The following is a 20,408-nucleotide window of genomic DNA, read 5'->3' as shown; positions in this document are numbered from 1 at the left end:
ATTTTATAACAATGTCCATACTAATAAGGCATATTATATGTACCTGAAGAACCTATAGATTTCTTTCTGAAATAGGCGGCTTAGTCAAAATGTGTATTGCATTACTGTTTTCAGTGCTGGTAAATGAAGCTTTGTGCCTCCCTGTGGAGCTAACCCTCAGCCCTCCTGTCTTTATAGGAGCACAGACAGAATATCCTTGCAGTTCTTGGCTTTGAGCATATATCAGACACAGAAACCACTGTAACCTGGAGAACAAAGGAAGAAAAAGACCATTTTTTCCAAGGGCTTTTTTTTCCTTAAGTACTTTTTATTTGTATTTGGTTATTCATAATCAGTACATAATCTGACAAAACTCAAATGAGATCATAAAAGAATAAAAAGGAAAATGCTGGTTATCTGTTTTAGTGATACTAACCTGAATAGAACTGTAAATTTCATCTAAGAAACAAACTCTTTGAGCATAAGTAGCTGCCCAAATCAGTTGATTCTAATTAAAGTAACACAATTTTGATTAGTCGGCAATTTTTAAAAGTACTGTCCTTTATATCTAATGAAAATATTAGATTTTTTGTAATTAAATTCTGTTTGGAATTTAGATAATAACCACTTATCAACCCAGCCCAAAGTTGTTGGATTAAATTAGGTATGAACTATGTTTTATAAGAAAACACAGGGTGTTATAATCACAAACTACAAGTTTCTACTTGACTTTAGGATGGAAAACAAAAAATCAGAGTTGTATTTTGTTAAAATGATTGAAGGCTCTGAATTCTACCCAGATGAGGATACCCTAATAATCTTATGCCCACAGAGTAGGAATTTTCAAGGTTTTTCACCACCTTTATTTTAACTCACCAGATAACCTGATGGACCAGGGCAGCACTGTCCACGTGACTGTACAGAACAGAGGAAAATAAATGATTTGTACCACAGCTCACTCAGCACTGAGGATTAAGCTAGCAGAGCAAGCAGCTGTCTAGTTCAGAAAGCTGGGCTTCAGACAGGTCAGACAGCCAGAAACTACTCTATTCAGCACAGAAGCCTCTTCTGACTTAAGGTTTAGATCATCAGAGAGGCAAGTTAAAAGACAGTTGAAGAAGTGATAGCCAAATACTGTCAAAGCATGGAAACTTGTAAGTTTCTTGTAGCCCAATCGATTATTCTATATGAAAAGATCTTTCATTAAAAAGTATCAACTAATGAGAAATGCTGGCAAAAGAAAGAATAACACAAAATTTGGCAAATAAAAAATAGGTTAGGCTTTTTAAGGCAAAGAATCTTACCCACTTTCATGATTGGAACATTCTTTGATTTCTGGGTAAAAAATAACTTGCGATATAATTTTTCTAAGGATTTATTTGCATCTGTATTAATGGCTAGAGTATTGATAATGATTGCTGAAGTGAACCATGAAACATGGCACACATAACAAAAAGCTAACATATTGTTTGCGTCCTGAGGTATCTTTGAGAAGTATTTTAAGAAAAGAATATGGACAATGATAGAATTAAGTGGTCATGAATCAAAACAAGAAGAAAGTGGCATTGAGCAGAGAAGCAGCAGTTGTCACAATGTTGGGATAAGAGAAAACAAAGTGTGAGAATCGATGGAGGGCTGTGTTTGAGGCTCAACCTGAGGGTGAACTGTTACTTCCTATTTCCCTATCCAAGAGTTCTTCCAATTATTGGGAACTCTGTCCCTACACTGGCATTCCTTTCCAAGTCATTAGAAGAACTGTTAGAAGACAGTTCTCAGCTCTCACTCCAGGCAAGCATTTCACAATTACAAGTTACCTCCAGAACAGAAGTACAGAGAGCAAGTGCAGACAGCACTAGTGTTTCCCTGCCGTCTCTCTAGTACTTTGAAGGGACTAGCAGTTCTAAGAAAGAGTTTAGTTGCATCATATTCCATTATCATGGATCTGATTTGAGCAAAGATGGCAAGTGAAGGTGGCCAAGAATGACAGGAAATGACTCAGATTGTATTGAGTCTTGAAGAACTTGCTTCTAACGCCCCATGGTAGGCATGACTACAGCAGGTGAGGAAAGAGTAGCATCCTCTTCTTTCCACTGAGATGTGATAGTCTTTAGCTGAGTGTAAAACTGGATGCCCTAAAAAGAAAAACAACAAAAAAAAGTCAGTGTATACTTCTAGGAGTATGTAACTTCAAATTAATTTTGAAGGTGATGCTAACGTACTCAGGTTCCTATCTGAGTGATTGGTGCAACAAAATCCAATGTTCATGAGATAGTCTACTTAAAACAGTTACGGGGGTGTGGAGAGATGGCTCAGCTATTAATAGCAACTCCGCTCTTGCAAAGGACCCAGGTTTCATTCCCAGTACCCACTTGGTAGCTCACAATCACCCGTAACTCCAGTTCCAGGGGAATCCAACACCCTCTTCTGGCCTCTGAGAGAATCAGTTACACACATAGTACACAGATATGTATGTGGGCAAAATACATACATACGTGTGTGTGTGTGTGTGTGTATAAAATTAAAACAACCCTCTCCCAAATAAAACCACATTTATGGGGCTGGGATATAGCTCAATTGGTAGAATGCTTGTTTAATATGCATGAAGCCCTGGATTCAATCTCCAACATGGAATAAACCAGGCATGGTATGACATAACTATAATTCTAGATCCAAGAGGTAGAGGCAGGAGGATCAGAAGTTCAAGGTCATCCTTAACTACAACAGTGAGTTGGAGACCATCTTAGGATATATAAGACCATGTCTCTAAAAAAATAAATCTGGGGAGATGTCTTTGTGGTTAAAGCAGTTGCCACATTAGGACCTGAGTTCAGATTCTCAGAACCCTTAAAAGTCAGGTACAGTAGCAAGCTTCAGTAATTCTGTGTGGTGAGATGGGAGGCTCTCTGCAAGCTCAAGGGCCAGCTAGTCTGGCAAACAACAAGGAGTCAAGATGGCAAGGGTCGACATCCAAGGTTGTCTTCTGACCTCCAAATGGATAGCCCTTCCTATCTCTCACACAAAGAATTAAATAATAGGGCTGGAGAGATGGCTCAGAGGTTAAGAGCATTGCCTGATCTTCCAAAGGTCCTGAGTTCAATTCCCAGCAACCACATGGTGGCTCACAACCATCTGTAATGAGGTCTGGTGCCCTCTTCTGGCCTGCAGGCACACACAGACAGAATATTGTATACATAATAAATAAATAAATATTAAAAAAGAATTAAATAATAAAAACACTTGACATAATATCTGCCACACACTAAACAGTCAATCCTTAGACATCATTAATATACTAAAGCTAGAATTTTAAGCATAAGGGTATCAAAGCAGAAAAACTGAGTGAGGTAATCTTGTTAACTTTTCAGGCCACTCTATTTCCAAGCTAAGAAGCAAGGTCAACAGACTTTGCTCAAATCCTGCTTCTACCCTTTACTATGGCTAACTCTTGAGCCCTGTCTGTGATAATGTTTATATCACAAACACCTTTTATTGATGTTATGAGGAGAAACTGAAGTAACATGGTAAAGTTACTGGTATTAAGCAATTTCTATTTCTAGTAGTCAGTGATAATGTACTATATTATGTAAAGTGGCAAACCTAAAATAGTGTACGGATTCAAGACCTATGTTCAATCCCACCCCACTTAATATATGGATAATTTATTGTATAAGAATAAGCTTGAGGGGGCTGGAGAGATGGCTCAGAGGTTAAGAGCACTGATTGCTCTTCCAGAGGTCCTGAGTTCAATTCCCAGCAACCACATGGTGGCTCACAACCATCTATAATGAGATCTGGTGCCCTCTCCTGGCATACAAACATACATGGAAGGAATGTTGTATACATAATAAATAAATAAATCTTTAAAAAAAAAAGAATAAGCTTGAGGATCTTTAAGCCAAGACATGCTAAATGGTCAGATGTCATTCAGATGACAGAGGGTCACAGAAAAAGGAGATGATCTATACAAAGGTTTGGATTTCCTTATACTCTTTTCTCTAAACCTACTGCCTTGAGTTACACATGAAGAGGGTTGGCAAAATTTTGTTAACTTTTAAATCTTTTTTTAGGGGCCTATGAAACAGAGCAGAAAAGATGATGCCACAGCAGCTGCCAGCCGGTCCTTCCTTATGTAATCTTGCTCTGAAGATGTTCAAGAAAGTTTCTCAAAGGAAAAGAAAATTCCAACTCAAAAGTTACCTGTTTGCCGTAGAAATTGGTGTCTCCCCTGAAGGAAGCTCGAGAGCCGGTGAAGGAAAACATTGGCAAAGGCACTGGAATGGGGACATTCACGCCCACCTAAAGAGAAGAAACGCACATCAAGTACTGATCACAGCTCAACCCACAGAGAGTCCATATAGAAGCACAAAGACTACAGAGACCAATTTTATTTTTCTCTTTGGATTTTAGATTTTGCTTGGCTTGGTTTTTTTAGAGGTAGCAATTTTTGAGTAGTCATCTTTGCACCCTGTGCTTCACCCTAAGAATTTTTATTACTGAGGAAAGGATGGGGAATTATGGGCAATTAAAGGTGCAGTCTTCAAACAAGTTGCAGCTGACTGATCATTGTGTACTGTTTTGTCCTCTTAGTTATAAGAATCTTCAAAGACTCCATTCACAAACCTGTCCGACATCCACCATGTGAGAATATTTCCGTGCAGTGGCTCCATTGGTGGTGAAGATGGCAGTTCCATTTCCATATGGGTTGTCATTTACAATCTTGATGGCTTCATCTAATGTGTCTGTCTCCAAAACCACAAGAACTGGGCCAAAAATCTCCTCTTTGTAACAGGTCATACTTGGCTGTCAGGAGAGATGGATCCAGAAAGAAGTCAGCCTTTTAAATTGAGTACTTTTGCATTTTTGGCACCCTGACTCCACAAGCAGCTTTCGTGCTAGTAATCTTCCATCTTCCCTTACTTCTGTTCAAAAGGTGGAAACCTTTGGCACTTCCATCATATAAATATCGTGGAATTCTTGCATTCTTTGCTGTTCAGTGCCCTATTTCCTTTTTTTTTTTTTTTTTTTTTTTGGTTTTTTGAGACAGGGTTTCTCTGTAGCTTTGGAGCCTGTCCTGGAACTCGCTCTGTAGACCAGGCTGGTCTCGAACTCACAGAGATCCGCCTGCCTCTGCCTCCCGAGTGCTGGGATTAAAGGCGTGCGCCACCATCGCCCGGCTCAGTGCCCTATTTCAAGACCCATTACTAGCTTCCTTTTTAATACTTGTACAACTTTTAAAGTAATGAAAGTTACATGAAAAGTCATTTTTATGAACAAACATATATTAAGTACACCAGAACTTTTCTAGAAACTCCTTGCTGAGTGCTCTGTAACCAAACACCCATTCTCACTCATTCCTTTGCTTTCAAATAAGTCTCCAATTTTGATCCTGGGTTTCTAGTTAAATATTCAAAACATCCTTCACCATTATATCTAGCCAACTGTGTGTGTTGCCAATAAGTTTTTCCTCTGCTGTTCTGTGGCAAGGAACTTCAACCTGTGATCTTTCAGGATTAGTGAGGATATACAACAAAAAGCCTGCCTCAATTTCATCATAAATGTTAGCTGAGAGACTTTCAAACTTTGACATATAAAATTGATTGATGACCTCTTTTTTTTCATTTTAGTAAAGATGAAATTAACTTTTGGGCATGTGATAAGATAGTCTATAAATCCTGGGTAGTTAATATATTGAATGGGGCACTATAGTAGCTATGAGCAAGTGGGGAACGGAAATGTAACACAAAGGGTTTTAACTACTGCCTGTAGGCCAGATGTGGCAGCTACTTGTTCTTATACAGCCCACAAGCTAAGAATAGTTTTTACCTTTTCTTTAATGGTTAGGAAAAAATCCAGAAGATTATTTCATGACATAAAATTATAAAGCCCAAGTGTATGTCCATAAATAAAATCTTACTGGAACACAGCCACAAACTTGTGGTTGATTTGTACTGTGCACCAGAATAACTGTGACAGACTCCTTTTCGCAAGGCTGAGGATATTTCGTCTTCCAGGGAGAGGCTGCCATACTGGTTGGTTTTGTGTCATCTTGACATACCCCAGTCAGCTGGGATTAGGGAACCCTAACTGAGGAATTACCTCCATCAGATTGGCATGTGATTGGAACAAAAAGAGATACACCCTTTCTTCCCCTACGTGGTTTTTAGTCATGTTTTATCACAGCAATAGAAAGCAAACCAGGACATGTGCTGTCCATTGTAAAGAGCTCTGGTTGGGAGTCAGGGAGATTTATTTAGCTTTCAGACAGAAATCCTGGCAAGAGTTATAGTCTTTACTCATAAATTAGAGATTCCAGAGCCTCTAAGGTGTTCTCAGCTTTGGCATTTGTAATATAATCCAGAGTTGTTTACCTTGACATTGGAGATGATGGTTGGTCCAACAAAGTTACCATTTTCATAGCCTTTGACTTTAATTTTTCGCCCATCCAGAAGGATGGAAGCCCCCTCTTTTGTTCCACTGTCAATCAGACGGCAGACTCGCTCTTTGGCCTGGGGGGTGATGAGAGGGCCAAGATCAGCTCCGGGCTGGTCTCCTATAGAACAAGAAGGGTCCAAGGTTGATATTAACAAAAAATTTGCTGAAATAGCTCTGAATGACAAGTAGAGTTCAAGAGAGGCAGCAGTAGAAGTGTACAGAACGGCTCCCCTGGGTAAAGCCAATGCCAGATCTAAGAAGTTAGTGCCAGGGAAGCAAAGTCTAGTTACCTGGCAGGTGACTGGTTACCTGCATTGACTCGCAGATTTTTGGCACGCTCCACCAGCTCTGGCAGCCACTTCTTAGCTTCTCCTACAAGGATGGCTGTTGAAAGAGCCATGCAGCGTTGGCCAGCAGCTCCAAATGCAGCACCAACCAACTGGTTGAGGGTGTTTTCCTTATTGGCATCTGGCATGACTACCCCATGGTTTTTGGCACCCTAAAAAAATGCGAAAAGTGGACAGGTCTTCTTAGCTAAGTTAATTAAGTTAAGCCAGAACTTAGGCAAAGAATCTGATATATAAAATGAGAATATAAGGAAAAACTGTATCTTTTGTTATTTTGAACAAAGATTAAAATGGCTTTTTAAAAAAAATTTTGCAATAGCCGGGCGATGGTGGCACACGCCTTTAATCCCAGCACTCGGGACGCAGAGGTAGGCGGATCTCTGTGAGTTCGAGACCAGCCTGGTCTACAGAGCTAGTTCCAGGACAGGCTCCAAAGCCACAGAGAAACTCTGTCTCGAAAAACAAAAAAACAAAAAAAAAATTTTGCAATATTGGGAATTGAACCTACGTCTCATACATGACAAGGAAATGTTAGCCACTGAGGTATATCTCTTTTTTTAAACATTTTACTTTGAGACAGAGTCTCACTGGGTTGCCAAAGCTAGTATTAAACTCACTCTGTAGCACTGGCCAGAGACTATTTTTCATACTGCTGAAGTCTAAGCAATACTAAACAGGGCTTCATTTATTTTAATATCCTTGAGAAACTGGTATGTATTCATTTAGGTCAAAGCCATTTACAAGATGGTGGTGGGAGCGGGGAAGATGTTACTTTCAAATTGGCAGGTTAAGAGACTAGTAGAAGGGGCGGTGGTGGCGCACACCTTTAATCCTGGCACTCAGGAGGCAGAGGCAGGAGATTATCTGAGTTTGAGGCCATCCTGGTCTACAGAGTGAGTTTCAGGACAGCCAGGACTCACAGAGAAACCCTGTCTCAAAAAACCAAACCAAACAAAATAATAGTAAGCTACAAAAGTAAACTATGTATTATATGAGGACATGAACCTTATGTGACCCAGTCCCTTTCCAGCCCCTTAACAAACTGGTTGTTGTAACGATAAATAACAACAACAATAATAAAGATAACTGTATCTTTATCATATTTTTAAGCCATATCAATAATAGTTAGGGTACACTTTTAAAAGAATCAAGAAATAAGGTTTAGAAAGAAAAATTTGGCTGTTACTGCTGAAGACTAAAGAATTTGAGTAACATCTTTGAGGAAGAATAAGTCCTTTGTTACCAAGATTAATTGTATATGATAAAAGATGGTCACCACAACAGAATTAAACTTCACAAAGTTTGGGGACTAAGGGGAAGACAGTCAGGATGAAGTGACGAATGCTGGCATCACGGGACATGGAATGAGTGTCCTGACTACTGAGGACAATCCCTAGCTCTTCCATATACACACAGCCAAGCTTGAGGAGTGAGGGGAGTGAGAAATTACCATGTTGGCTTGAACCCTCTTGCCATTTCTTGACCCTCTTTCAAAGATGTACTCTCCTGCCTGGTTGGAGCCCACAAAGCTGATTGCTTTGATGTCTGGATGGTCGCAAATAAAATTTACAGCTTTAAAAAGAAAATAAATTATTACCATAAAGAAGCCTGTAGGCTTATCAACATAGCAAATCACCCCTTTCCCAGACTGTGAATTAACATTCAAACATATCTACATGGAAATCCCACTGTGATGTGCTCTTATTTCGCGCAGAGATCCACTGGCTTCTGTCTCCCAAGTCCTGGGTTGACAGTCATGTGCCTTCACACCTGTCTTTAAGTTACAAATTCTATTTGTTATTTATTCTATTTGTTATTATTTCTATTTGTTATTTAGTATTTTAGAAACACTTCTAAATGGAAACATTTCTAATCTCTGAAAGTCATAATTTCTTTAAACGTTATTTTTATTATTGTGTGCATGTGTGTGATGGTGATGATGATGTGTGTGTCTCTGTGCATGTGGACATCAGAGGACAGTTTTGTGGAATTGGTTTTCTCCTCCTACCTTTACATGGTTTCCAGGAATCTTGCTTATTTGCCAAGTGCCTTTACATGCTGATCCATTTTGACAGCCCATAAAGACTACAATTTCTATTTTTCTCAAATAAAATAATGCTCTTTCAAAACTTAATTCTTTCATTTTATCCTTTAAGAATATGGTATGTCTAAGATTCTCAGATACTTAGACCTTCATGCAAGAGGTTCTGATAGGGTACACTATTTAAAAGTAAGAATCAGAGCCAGCCTTCCTGAATAGACATATCCTAATTTTCCTGGTTTCTGGTAGCGTTACTTAGAGCAAATGACTTAATTGCATTCTGCCTTCATTTTCTCATCTGTAAGATTAAAAATAATACCTCCTTTAAAGGGCTGTTGAGCTAGTAAACAAGAAAATGAACTTTCTCTTTAATCTTATCTTTGTCTGGTCCTAGTCCATTTTTCAGGTATCCTAACATGTGGTATAGAGTAAGGAACACTGCTACTACCTAGTTACTTTAACCCATCCTAATGGCAAGACGGTTAAGACACATGACCTTAAAACATGGAAGTTACTATTAGTAAATCCTCCCTTGCTAATTTCCCTCATCCTAAAATCCCCAATCACAGAGCCGGAGAGATGGCTCAGTGGTTGAGAATGCGTCTCACTCTTCCAGAGGATATGAATTCAGTTTTCAGCACACATACTGGGCACCTCACAGACACCTGAAACTCCAGCTTCAGGAGAGCCAATGCCCTGATCTGGCCTCTTCGGGTACCCAATATATGTGACAGACACACAGAGAGTCACATGCACATAAATAAACATTAAAATTACCAACCAATACTGAACACCTTAATTCCTTTGGGAATCAGATAAGTAGACACATAAAAAAGTTACCTTCATGCTGTCCGTGGATGATGTTCAAAGCTCCATCGGGGACACCAGAATCCTGAAGCAACTTAGCAAGAAGCATAGTTGCTCCAGGTACTCGCTCTGATGGTTTCATTAGGAAAGTATTTCCACAAACCATAGCCATAGGAAACATCCAAAGGGGGATCATGGCAGGAAAATTAAATGGTGCAATGCCTGCACACACCCCCAGAGGCAGACGGTAGGAATAAAGGTCCATGTCTTTGGTGATAGATGGCATGGTCTCTCCCAGCATGAGGGATGTCACACTACAGGCATGCTCGACCACCTCTAGAAGAGAGAAGACAGACTGAATACTACTTAGCTTTGTTATGTTCTATCCAATCCTGAGAATACGGGGTGGGTCAGACCGGTGATTTGGCCTTCCATGTGGGGAGATTAGATAAACAGATTCTCTGAGTGTGTAAGAAAGACAGTGCAAATGTTATGAAACATTTGAGCTTTAAAAAAAAAACAAAAACCCAAGGGGCTGGAGAGATGGCTCAGTGGTTAAGAGCACTGACTCTTCCAGAGGTCCTAAGTTCAATTCCTAGCAACTACATGGTGGCTCACTACCATCTCTAGTGGGATTTGATGCCCTCTTCTGCCAAAAATGTGCACATGCAGATAGAGTACTCTCGCATTAATAAAATAAATTAATTAATTAAAGCCCTCCGAAACCCAGTATATTAGTCTCAAAGGTACCTAACAAGTATCACCTTTAAAAATGTTTTAAAAGGTATTGCTTAGTGTGGTAGTACACACCTTGTAATTATAGCACATTGCAGGATAAGGTAGGAAGACCATGGGTTAGAGCCAGACTTGGCTACCTAGTAAGTTCCAAGGCAGCCAGAGAGATACACAGTGAGCCTCTGCCTCAAAAGACAAAAAACTCTTGTGGAATAGTACTTAAACAATGTAAAAATGTGTTACATTTGTTTATGCTGCAGAATATTTAACTATGTAAAGGGGTGTTATATTTCTTTATGCTGCATTTATTTAATGATGTAAAGATGTATTACTTTGCCTGCCTAAGGCACCTGATTGGTTTAATAAAAAGCTAAATGGCCAATAGCTAGGCAAAGGAGGGAGAGGCAGTGTTGACAGACAGAATAAGTAGGAGGAAGACTCTAGGCTGGGGTGGGGGAGGAGAGAGAGAGAGAGAGAGGGAGAGAAGAGAACAAAGGAGAAAGAGAGACACCTGGGATCAGCCAGCCAGGCAGCTGCCAGTCAGCCAGACATGGAATAGGACATACAGAAGGAAAGAAAGGTAAAAAGCCCCAAGGCAAAATGTAGATGAAGAAAAACAGTTTAAATTAAGTTATAAGAGCTAGTAGGAGCTTAAGATAAGGTCATGATGGAGGAAGGTCATTGGCTAATAAAGGAACTGCCTTGGTCCATTTCATTGGTTAGAAGATAGGTGGGAGGAGTAAACAGAACAAAACGCTGGGAGGAAGAGGAAGTGAGGTCAGACTCGACAGCTCTCCTCTCCAGAGAGATGCCATGCTCCCCGCTCCAGGGAAGAGGCACGCTATGAAGCTCCGACCCAGGATGTACTTAGGCTAGAATCTTCCCGGTAAGACCAGTGCTATGCAGATGATAAGAAATGGGCTAGTCCAGGTGCAAGAGTTAGCCTAGAAGAGGCTAGGTAGAAATGAGCCAAGCAGTGTTTAAATGAATACAGTTTGTGTGTTGTTATTTCGGGGCAAAAGCTAGCCAAGCAGGCGGCTGGGGTATTGGGGACACAGCCCCGCCACTTCCATATTACAACAAGGTCAAACATTCATAACTAATAATAACTCTCCATGTCATAATTTTGGAGCCGGAAAACAAACAAACAAAAACAAAAAAAACAAATCAAAACAAAGGAAAAAAGTTACCACAGGATAGCAAGATCTACATAAAGAAAGAATCAACCTCCCTACTCTGGGGTAAATCTCCCACTGTCTTTTGACCTCTCCCACAAGTCCCAGTAGGGGCTCCCAGCTTACGAAGGCCTCGGAACACATCTCCTTCAGCATCAGCTAGAGTCTTCCCTTGTTCCAGTGTGATTAACTTTGCAATTTCTTTCTAGAGAGAAAACATACACATAAAAACCAATCCAAGGCTGTTCCTTTATTTACTCACTTTCTTGATAGTGGGAATATATCATCATGATTTTGTTGTTGATGATGCCATTTTTTTTCTGAGACAAGGTCTCATGTAGCCCAGGCTAGCTTCAAACTCACTTTGTAGTTGAGGCTAGCCTTCAACTCATGATTTTCATGCCTCCACCTCCCAAGTGCTAGAGTTACAGGTATGAACCACCTTGCCAGGCTCAATCCAGGGTCTTGTTCATGCTCACTAAGCACAAACTCTACCACTGAGTTCTGTCCCTATTTTCCTCCAAGGACAGACAAAACTGAGAGAGAACTCATGAGGTCATGAGGGAAGGGGCCATGATCAATGTTCTCCTGTATTGCAGAGTTACAGGAGAGCTCAACAAGTCTTTGAAGAGGTGACCAATGTATCCTAGGAGACAGGCTAGAAAACCACTCAAGTCCTTACCAGGTTTTCTTTAATAAGTTGTTGATAGCGGAGCAGGACCTGCTGACGGCTTAAAATGGACGTGTCTGCCCATGCAGGGAAAGCACGTTTGCAGGCCGCAACAGCTGCATCCATTTCCGCTCTGGTGGATTGAGGGACCCGACTGATGACCTCATTGGTAGCCTGAAAAGAAGCCATCACTTATTGCTAGTGCCTCACCTTCCCCATATTGATCTACTTACAGGGGCAACATTGTGCTTTATGGGAGAGTCCCAGAGCCCCTCCCCCCACCACCCCTTGCTCCCAAAATTCTGGGCTAGTAGGTTTAAGTGCCCCAAAACGTTTTGCTTACTGGGTTGTGGATGTCAATCCATTTGTCACTTTTGGATTCAACAAATTTCCCATCAATGAAGAGTTTTACAGTTGGCTAGAGAAAAAAAACACACCCAAAAAAACCCTTTATATTAATTCTTTTGCTTCTCTTTCTATGAAGAAGGAATTCTGGTGGATAAGTGGATCTAGCTGCTGAGCCACCTCTATAGCCCTTTCCCCACCAAAAATTTAACCTTCCAGTCACAATGGAAATGTTTATACCTTGTGAGAATAAAGAGTAAAATAATAAAAAAAAATTTAATTTTCATTTATTTATGTATACAAGTGCTCTATCTGCTTGTATCCCTTTATTTCTAAAAAGGGTATCAGATCCCACTGTAGATGGTTATGAGCAACCATGTGGTTGCTGGGAATTGAACTCAGGACCTCTGGAAGAGCAGTCAGTGCTCTTAACTGCTGATCCATCTCTCCAGTCCAAGAATTTTTCAAAACTATCTAAGAATGGTTATTTTACAATATTGAAAAACTGAAGCATACTAAATGTTATATGAAGATAATCAAGTTACATACACTGGATGGACTATTATATAGTCATTAAAAATTGTGATGCTAAAGATCACCTCACAACACTGAAACTGTTTGAAACATAATAGATACAGTAACAGATAAGAAAACCAAGGCAGAAAAATTTTCTGGGCATGGTGGCACACATCTGTAGCCTCCACACTTTGGAGGAGTGGTGGCAGGAGCTGAAGGCCAGCTGATCTAGCGAGTTCTAGTCAAGCTAGGTCTACATAATGAGACCTGGTTTTTGTATTGCTTTGTTTTGTTTCAGAGACAGGATTTCTCTGTGTAACCCTGGCCATCCTGAAGCTCACTCTGTAGACCAGGCTAGACTTGAACTCAGAGATCCACCTGCCTCTGCCTCCCTAAAGCTGAGAGACCTGTTTTTAAAAACACAAAACAAGGGGCTGAAAGATGGCTCAGCAGTTAAGAGGTTCACCCACAACCATCTGTAACCAGCTCCAGGGTATTCGACAACATCTCCTATCTCTACAGGCAGGAGGCCCACATGGTGCACAGCATGCATGCAGGCAAAACACACACAAATTTCAATTAAAAAAAGATCAAGGCAAACTAAGAGTTTTTCACAGTCGTATGAACAGAAAATGCCTGAAAATTACACGGATTCCTTCTCAGAAGTCCATTTTAGAGCCCAAAACACTCACCACCGACGACGAAGAGAAGGAGGATGCTGGGTACCATGTGGAGCTTACTTTAGAAGAAACCTATGGGATTAAAAAGGATCTGGTAAATGCAGGTGCAGTGGCACATTAATCCCAGCACGCAGGAGGCAGACAGGCGGTCTCTGTGATTTGGAGACAATCTTGGTCTACAGAGTGAATTTCAGGCCAGCCATGGCTACACAGTAAAACCCTATTTTCAACAAAACAAAAATCTGATAAATGTCAGGCCTTGGTGGTGCATGACTTTAATCCCAGCACTCAGGAAGTAAAGGTAGGAGGATCTCTGTGAGTAGCTGGCTTGGTCTACAGAGTGAGTTCCAGGACAGCCAGGGCTATGCAGAGAAACCCTGTCTCAAAAACAAAAACAAACAAACAAACAAAAAAGAACCCCAACAACTAACCAAATAAAAATCCTGAGAATAAACTAGAAGACACAGAAAGTTATGGAACAATAAATCATAAAAATCATGTTCTGGAGCTGGGCGGTGGTGGCGCACACCTTTAATCTCAGCACTCAGGAGGCAGAGGCAGGCGGATCTCTGTGAGTTCGAGGCCAGCCTGGTCTACAAGAGCTAGTTCCAGGACAGGCTCCAAAGCTACAGAGAAACCCTGTCTTGAAAAACAAAACAAAACACAAACAAACAAAACTTGGTGCTAGCAGCTCATCTATAGCACCATCAGATCCGTAGTTACCCGGGGTGAGAGGAATAGCAGTCAGGAGAGCTAAAGGGAAAGTTTTGGGATAATAATTATTTTGTGATACTTTCACAGGCATTAAGGCTTACCAAATGCTATATGTAAAATATGTATTTTGTGTCCACTTCACTTTAATGAAGCTATTTTTTAAAATGGTACAGGATTATATGTTGCTATTTGGTAGGGTAAAATAATCAGGAAACTAAGGAGGGAGATTCAACTATAATGTTAAGTCTCATATTGTCCCTCTAAACATATTCAACATATGCTACAAAAGTTGACTTAAGAAACATTCAAGCAATAGGAAGCTGGGATGGTGGCTTCTTTGTCCGCTGCTCACTCTTGCCTTTTGACAGCGTGCTTTATGACAATGGTCCCCTTGGCCACTGCACACTTGCACCAATAGAGAGTTTCACTTCTGTACTACACTGTGCGTGCGTCTCCCTTGCATTCTTTTGATGAAGATCACGAGGAACAGGGAGTTGGGGAGAGCAAAGCAAAATCCCAGTGACCTTTCGGCTTTTTTTCTTCACTGTGAGATCTTGGATATTTTTCTCTTAATTATCTTTACACAACTCTCATCAACTCTTCAATCTGCTTCAACCTTCATGACTAAACATCAGTGACTTTTTTTTTTTTCCGAGACAGGGTTTCTCCGTAGCTTTTCGGTTCCTGTCCTGGAACTAGCTCTTGTAGACCAGGCTGGCCTCGAACTCACAGAGATCCGCCTGCCTCTGCCTCCCGAGTGCTGGGATTAAAGGCATGCGCCGCCACAACCCGGCCATCAGTGACTTTTTATATCCTTCTAAGTCCTCCTTAGACTTGGCCTCACAGCAGACGTGACGTGGTTCATTACTCTCATCTCTTGAAGTCTTTTCATTTGTCTCTATGCCACCCTGGTGTCTTATCCACCCACCCCACCCCTTTCCCTTTGTGTCTACTCCCAGTCTCTTTTACTGGCTTATTCTCATCTTCACGGACAGGACATCAGTTGCCCAAGGCTTAGCCCTGGACTTGCTTTCTTCTTGGTCTGTACACACTCTCCCTGAGAGACTCCAATGACTCCAGTGGCCTCATTAGGCTCTGATCATCCCCACGGCTGCAGTTCCCAGCCAGACTTTTCTCCTTCAGGTAGACCATGAAACTATTTTCATAGCTGAACTCCTCCCTTTCCTCCCACCAGTCTGCTCTACTTCCTACATCCCACCTACCTGAGCAAAGGGTCCTTAGTTACCTGGCTGACCATGTCACCTCATCTCCTCCCTTTCTCTTATCAGTGAATGAAACCTGTCCTGGCAATCTATCTTCCTAGAAATCTTTGAACACACTGCCCTCTCCTCTCTTCACCCTGTTATTTTCCAAGTCATTACCATGGTTGTCTCTCAGATTTCAATAGTGGTTTTCCAATAAGTCTCATAGTTTCCAATCTTACATGTTTTGAATCCAGTTGTTCCTTCCCCTCCCTTCCTTCTTTCCTTCTTTCCTCCCTCCCTCCCTCCCTCCCTCTGTCTTTGTTTTGTTTTTTGAGACAGCATTTCTCTGTGTAGTCCTGGCTGTCCTGTAACTCATTCTGAAGACCAGGCTGGCCTCGAACTCAGAGAGATACAGCTGCCTGCCTCTGCCTCCTGAGTGCTGTGATTAAAGGCATGCACCACTATTCCCAGTTCTGAATATAGTTTCTATTCCATAATCAAAGGGTCTCTCTCTCTCTCTCTCTCTCTCTCTCTCTCTCTCTCTCTCTCTCTCTCTCTCTCTCTCTCTTGGTTTTTCAAGACAGGGTTTCTCTGTAGCTTATGAGGCTGTCCTGGAACTAGCTCTTATAGACCAGGCTGGCCTCGAACTCAAAGAGATCCGCCTGCCTCTGCCTCCCGAGTGCTGGGATTAAAGGCGTGCACCACCACAGCCCAGCCAGAGGGTCTTTCTAAGAGAAATTAGGTTAGACTACCCGCTTATGCTGAACTCCACCGGGAGTGTACCTCAGAGGTAAAGTAACAAGCATGTACAAGTTCCTGTGTTCTTCTCTCAGCAATGCAAAACAAAACAAACAAATGAACAAAAAAACATAACAAACAAAACCTCCAGTGGCTTTCTGCTGCCCTTACAATCAAGATTAGCACCCCGGTGCTGTACTTCTGCTTCTCCAGTCTCATAATGTGAGCACTACTTCCTCCTTGCGCTATAGTCCAGCCTTTCTGGAGTCGGACATTATCCTGCTTCGCCTGCTGGACAAGTTCTATCTTCTTTGCTTTTGTCCATCTTGTCTGACTCTGTTTCAGTCCACTTGCCTGGTTCATTCTTTACTCCCCCAGGTTTCTAGTTGGCCATCATCTCTTCTAGGAAGTCTCAACCTCGGGTATGGGGTAAGCACCTAATCGTAGAGTTCACAAGGCACCCAAATTCTTCCATTTTTCATTCCACATTACAGGATGGCAGCTTGTTTAGTTACTAAGTGTCTCTCTCTTTAGATCACTAGACCATTGTGTCCTCTGCCCCTAGCCTAATCCCTCTACCAGACTGAGGATTTGTTACTATTTCACAGACTCAAGGGATGAATCCTTCCCAAGCAATAATTTGTTGGTAATATTGTTTCATGCGTTCTCCCTTAAGCATAAAAAGTGCAAGCGCACGCATCAGCTAATTTAAGCATATTAGGTCAGTTACTTTTATGTTTTAACCTACACAGTCTTCCTCATGTAAAGAAGATAAAGCAGACAGTGCACCCATTATCATGAAATATCACCATGTAGTTTTTGCAGGGTCAGACCTCATATCTGTTTCGCATTTCCTATGAAATACTCATTAGCACCATTCCTGAAGAAACTAGCCTCTGACTTTCGCTCTCTAGAGCAATGGTTCTCAACCTTCCTAACATTGCAACCCTTTAATACAGTCCCTCATGTTGTGAACTCCAACAACAAGATTATTTTCATTACTACTTCCTAACTGTAATTTTGCTACTTTTAGGAATCATAATGTAAATACCTGATAGGCAGGATGTCTGATCTGTGACCCCTGTGAAAGGATCATTCAATGCCAAGGGGTCATGACCCACAGGTTGAGAAGCACTGCTCTAGCTGCTAACCCCTACCTGTTGTTTCCTGTCTTCTCCCCTAGCTTGTGCTGACTTAGACTGGTTGAGTTTGGGACTCATTTCCCTGCGTCCCTTCAGTGCTCTGGAGACCTCCAATTGTCTAGTGCTTTCCTTGCATTACAGTTGGGAGTACATTCAAAGTCTAGGACGGTGTAAAGAAAGAAAGGCCTGCCGAGGTCTAAGTCCTAAATTCTCAGCGCCGTCAGTTACTAACTGGGTGAGCGTGGGTCAGTGACCTGAAGTGTCGGTCAATTCACTTCACCGTGCTTTCAATTCTAATTCTCACAGATATTTTGGCTAGAAAGTAGTGGAGTTAGGGTTAAATTTGCAGATTGGCATGGCATCAACGAGGCAGGTCACTGGGTTTCATTAAGACTGGTTTTGTTTAATCTATGAATAGGAAAGATAATATCACACAAAGTAGAGAGTTTAGGCTAAGTTCTACTAGTCCCCGAACAGAAAAAGATAGGCCGAATATTTAAATTCACTGAAAACTCACTCATTACTTTGTACACTAGCCTAAAAAAATTTAAAAGCCCCTCTGAAAACATGAGTTTGATCCTTCCTAGTTTCTTCTGACAGTGGCTGTCAAATTTAGACAATTTTTTTCTGTTTATTTTTCTTTCTTTTCCCTTTTTCTGGTGCTAGGGATTTAGTATGTTACCCAGGTGGGGTTTTTTTGTTTGTTTGTTTGTTTTTGTTAAGTTTCTTAAAAATTTTTGTGTATATGAGAGTGTATGCAACATGGATGGGTACAGAAGGCAGCAGATCTCCTAAAGTTGGGGTTAAGGGTTGTGAGCTGCCCAGGGTGGGTGCCGGGAACTGAACACAAGGTCTCTGAAGAGCAGCAGGTGCTCTTACTTATCCTTCGAGCTTTCTCCAGCTTCCAGTTTTACTTTTTAGTTTAGAAATTACTTTTTTCTTGTTGTTTTTTTTTAAGTAACCATTTACAAAGTAAAAGGCTTCATTACAGCATTTTCAGGCATACCATTAGACTATATGCTGTTTGTCACTTTCGTCTTCAATTGACCTCATCTCCCCTCTTGATCTCTGGCTGATTCCCCTCCCAGGCTGGTTCTGAAGCAGTCTCATGAAATTTTCCCGTGGCAGTTTCTCCAAGAGGTGGCCCTGTGTACATGAGCCGCCACGGCCATTCAGACGAGCCTCTATCAGAGTGTCACGTTACAGTAACTCCTAGTTGTCTAAGAACTACTTCTGGCCTTTCCCCAAGTCACTTCAGAGGTTTCTTCAAATTGGTTTTTAAAAAGAAAAAAAAATCTATATCTGTTTAAAAAATAACATGCGTGGGAAGAGAGATTCTGTTCCTCTGGTGATGGGCTAACAATGAATGGGGTGGGGGCAATTTCTATAAAGGATTTTAAGAGGTTGGTAATGGAAAATGTGGACTGGAAATGCTGTCTCTCTTACTAGAAAAAGATACCAGAATAGAACTAGGGAGTGGAGTCATGCCAGCCCTCTATGGCCTCCAACCCATCCTCCACACTGTCCCATTAAACAGCACATCCAATCCTGAACTCCTGGTGACTCCACCCATAATCTAACGAACACACACATTTCTGCAGTAGAACTCATAGAAACCTGATGAACAGAAATAAAATTTTATATAAGTGCATCAGCATAGAGGACCTTCCCAGGCTGGACGCGTAAGAAGGAGACAATGTTGCTAATGCATGATTATGAATCTTGCCAGGAACATAGTAAATCTTGCTTTATATTCTAAGTCCTTGCTAAGGTGCAAACACAGAAGAGGCTATACACAAAGCTGGGATCACAGGCTTGAAGCTTCCGTAGTAGCTCTATAGCTGCCCTTAGGCTGGCTTCTGCGGGGTTCCCATCCCAGTCTGGCAGAGGGGAGGGTGTGCTGGCACCTGAGGAGCTGGCTTTGGGAACGTGTTTTCCTAGGCTTTCATTTTCTACCACCTGTTTGGGAAATGTTTAGTCTTTTGAACGAAGCAGTATTAACAAAGTGCCCTTATTTAACTCTAAAAATTAACTCCGTTTAACTTTGCAGAGAAAGTTTAACTTGACCCCAGAACTTGTGAAAAAAACACTAGGAACCATGATAGTTTGTGAAAACAGCTAGCAAATGGCTGCCTTTGATTCGAAAACCTAGGGTACATTTATTTCTAGGCGATTCAAAGTTCCTTCGCTGACCCTCGTTGCAGGTCCCTAGTGAGCTCCCCTGCCCCCTTACCTCAGATTATTAACAGAGGTCGGATGGGGGAAGGGAGGCTCCTGGCAAAGAAAAGTACTCTAAGAAAGGTGACCAAAACGGGGAGTTCCTGGGGAACAGAGGTGGCTGGTGCAGAGGTGAAAGAGAGACCTTAGCAGGAACCAGAGAGAGAAAGAGGCCAGCTAGTGACAGCAGGGACTGAGCTTAACGGGAGGTGGGTGGGTCAGAGCCAGAAAAGGAAAGACTCAGGAGTGAAAAGACGGAGCGCCAGGCGTGAGGCTCCGGGGCTGGATCCAAGGCCAGAGACGGTACAGAGTGACAACCGGGACCCACGGGTTTGGTGGAACGAGGGTCTGCAAAGGAGCTGGGCCACTACGTTTGTCCGGCAGGAGCATGGTTTAGAGTCGGGGCGGTAAGGACTCATTCCTAACATCACGGTCCCTCGTCGCCACCCTCACTCGCCTGCAGGATCCGGGTCCGCACTGCTGCCGCTGCCGCCACCGCCGACGCCATGGCCCACCAGCTTTTTGGCCCAGTTCTCCGAGTCTGGGGCTGCCAGTGCCTCCAAGAAGTCACGCCGCTATGCCACGCCCACCACAGGTCGGGCCTGTCCATTGGAGGAGAGGGTCACTTCTCCTAACCAATCACTTGTCAGAGCTCTTGACTCCCT

At 41.9% G+C, this 20,408-nt stretch overlaps 2 protein-coding genes across 4 annotated transcripts in view; one reads left to right on the top strand and one right to left on the bottom strand.

The window, feature by feature from the left end:
* The window catches only part of Bbof1 (basal body orientation factor 1), a 31,058-nt gene extending 26,866 nt beyond the window's left edge, over window positions 1-4,192 (top strand). For 2 of the 3 annotated variants that reach the window (XM_075947874.1, XM_075947873.1), the window contains exon 11: window positions 4,047-4,192. In XM_075947874.1, the coding sequence (XP_075803989.1) occupies window positions 4,047-4,112 (66 nt within the window). In that variant the 3' untranslated portion in view covers window positions 4,113-4,192. The remainder of the gene's footprint in view (window positions 1-4,046) is intronic. The other variant, XM_075947872.1, reaches the window with a different exon arrangement.
* Aldh6a1 (aldehyde dehydrogenase 6 family member A1) lies at window positions 287-20,357 on the bottom strand. The gene is made up of 12 exons (XM_075947875.1): window positions 20,201-20,357; window positions 13,740-13,799; window positions 12,530-12,604; window positions 12,199-12,360; window positions 11,643-11,721; window positions 9,640-9,942; window positions 8,209-8,330; window positions 6,721-6,910; window positions 6,348-6,529; window positions 4,600-4,779; window positions 4,177-4,275; window positions 287-2,111 (listed from the first exon to the last, which is right to left on the bottom strand). Exons 1-12 carry the CDS (start codon window positions 20,351-20,353, stop codon window positions 2,007-2,009), a joined length of 1,710 nt encoding a protein of 569 aa, XP_075803990.1. The 5' UTR covers window positions 20,354-20,357; the 3' UTR covers window positions 287-2,006.
* Between the last annotated feature and the right edge of the window lie 51 nt (window positions 20,358-20,408).

Source organism: Microtus pennsylvanicus, chromosome 14 (assembly GCF_037038515.1).
Source record: "Microtus pennsylvanicus isolate mMicPen1 chromosome 14, mMicPen1.hap1, whole genome shotgun sequence".
In the NCBI taxonomy this organism is placed as follows: domain Eukaryota; kingdom Metazoa; phylum Chordata; class Mammalia; order Rodentia; family Cricetidae; genus Microtus; species Microtus pennsylvanicus.
This window is presented reverse-complemented; position numbering and strand designations above follow the sequence as displayed.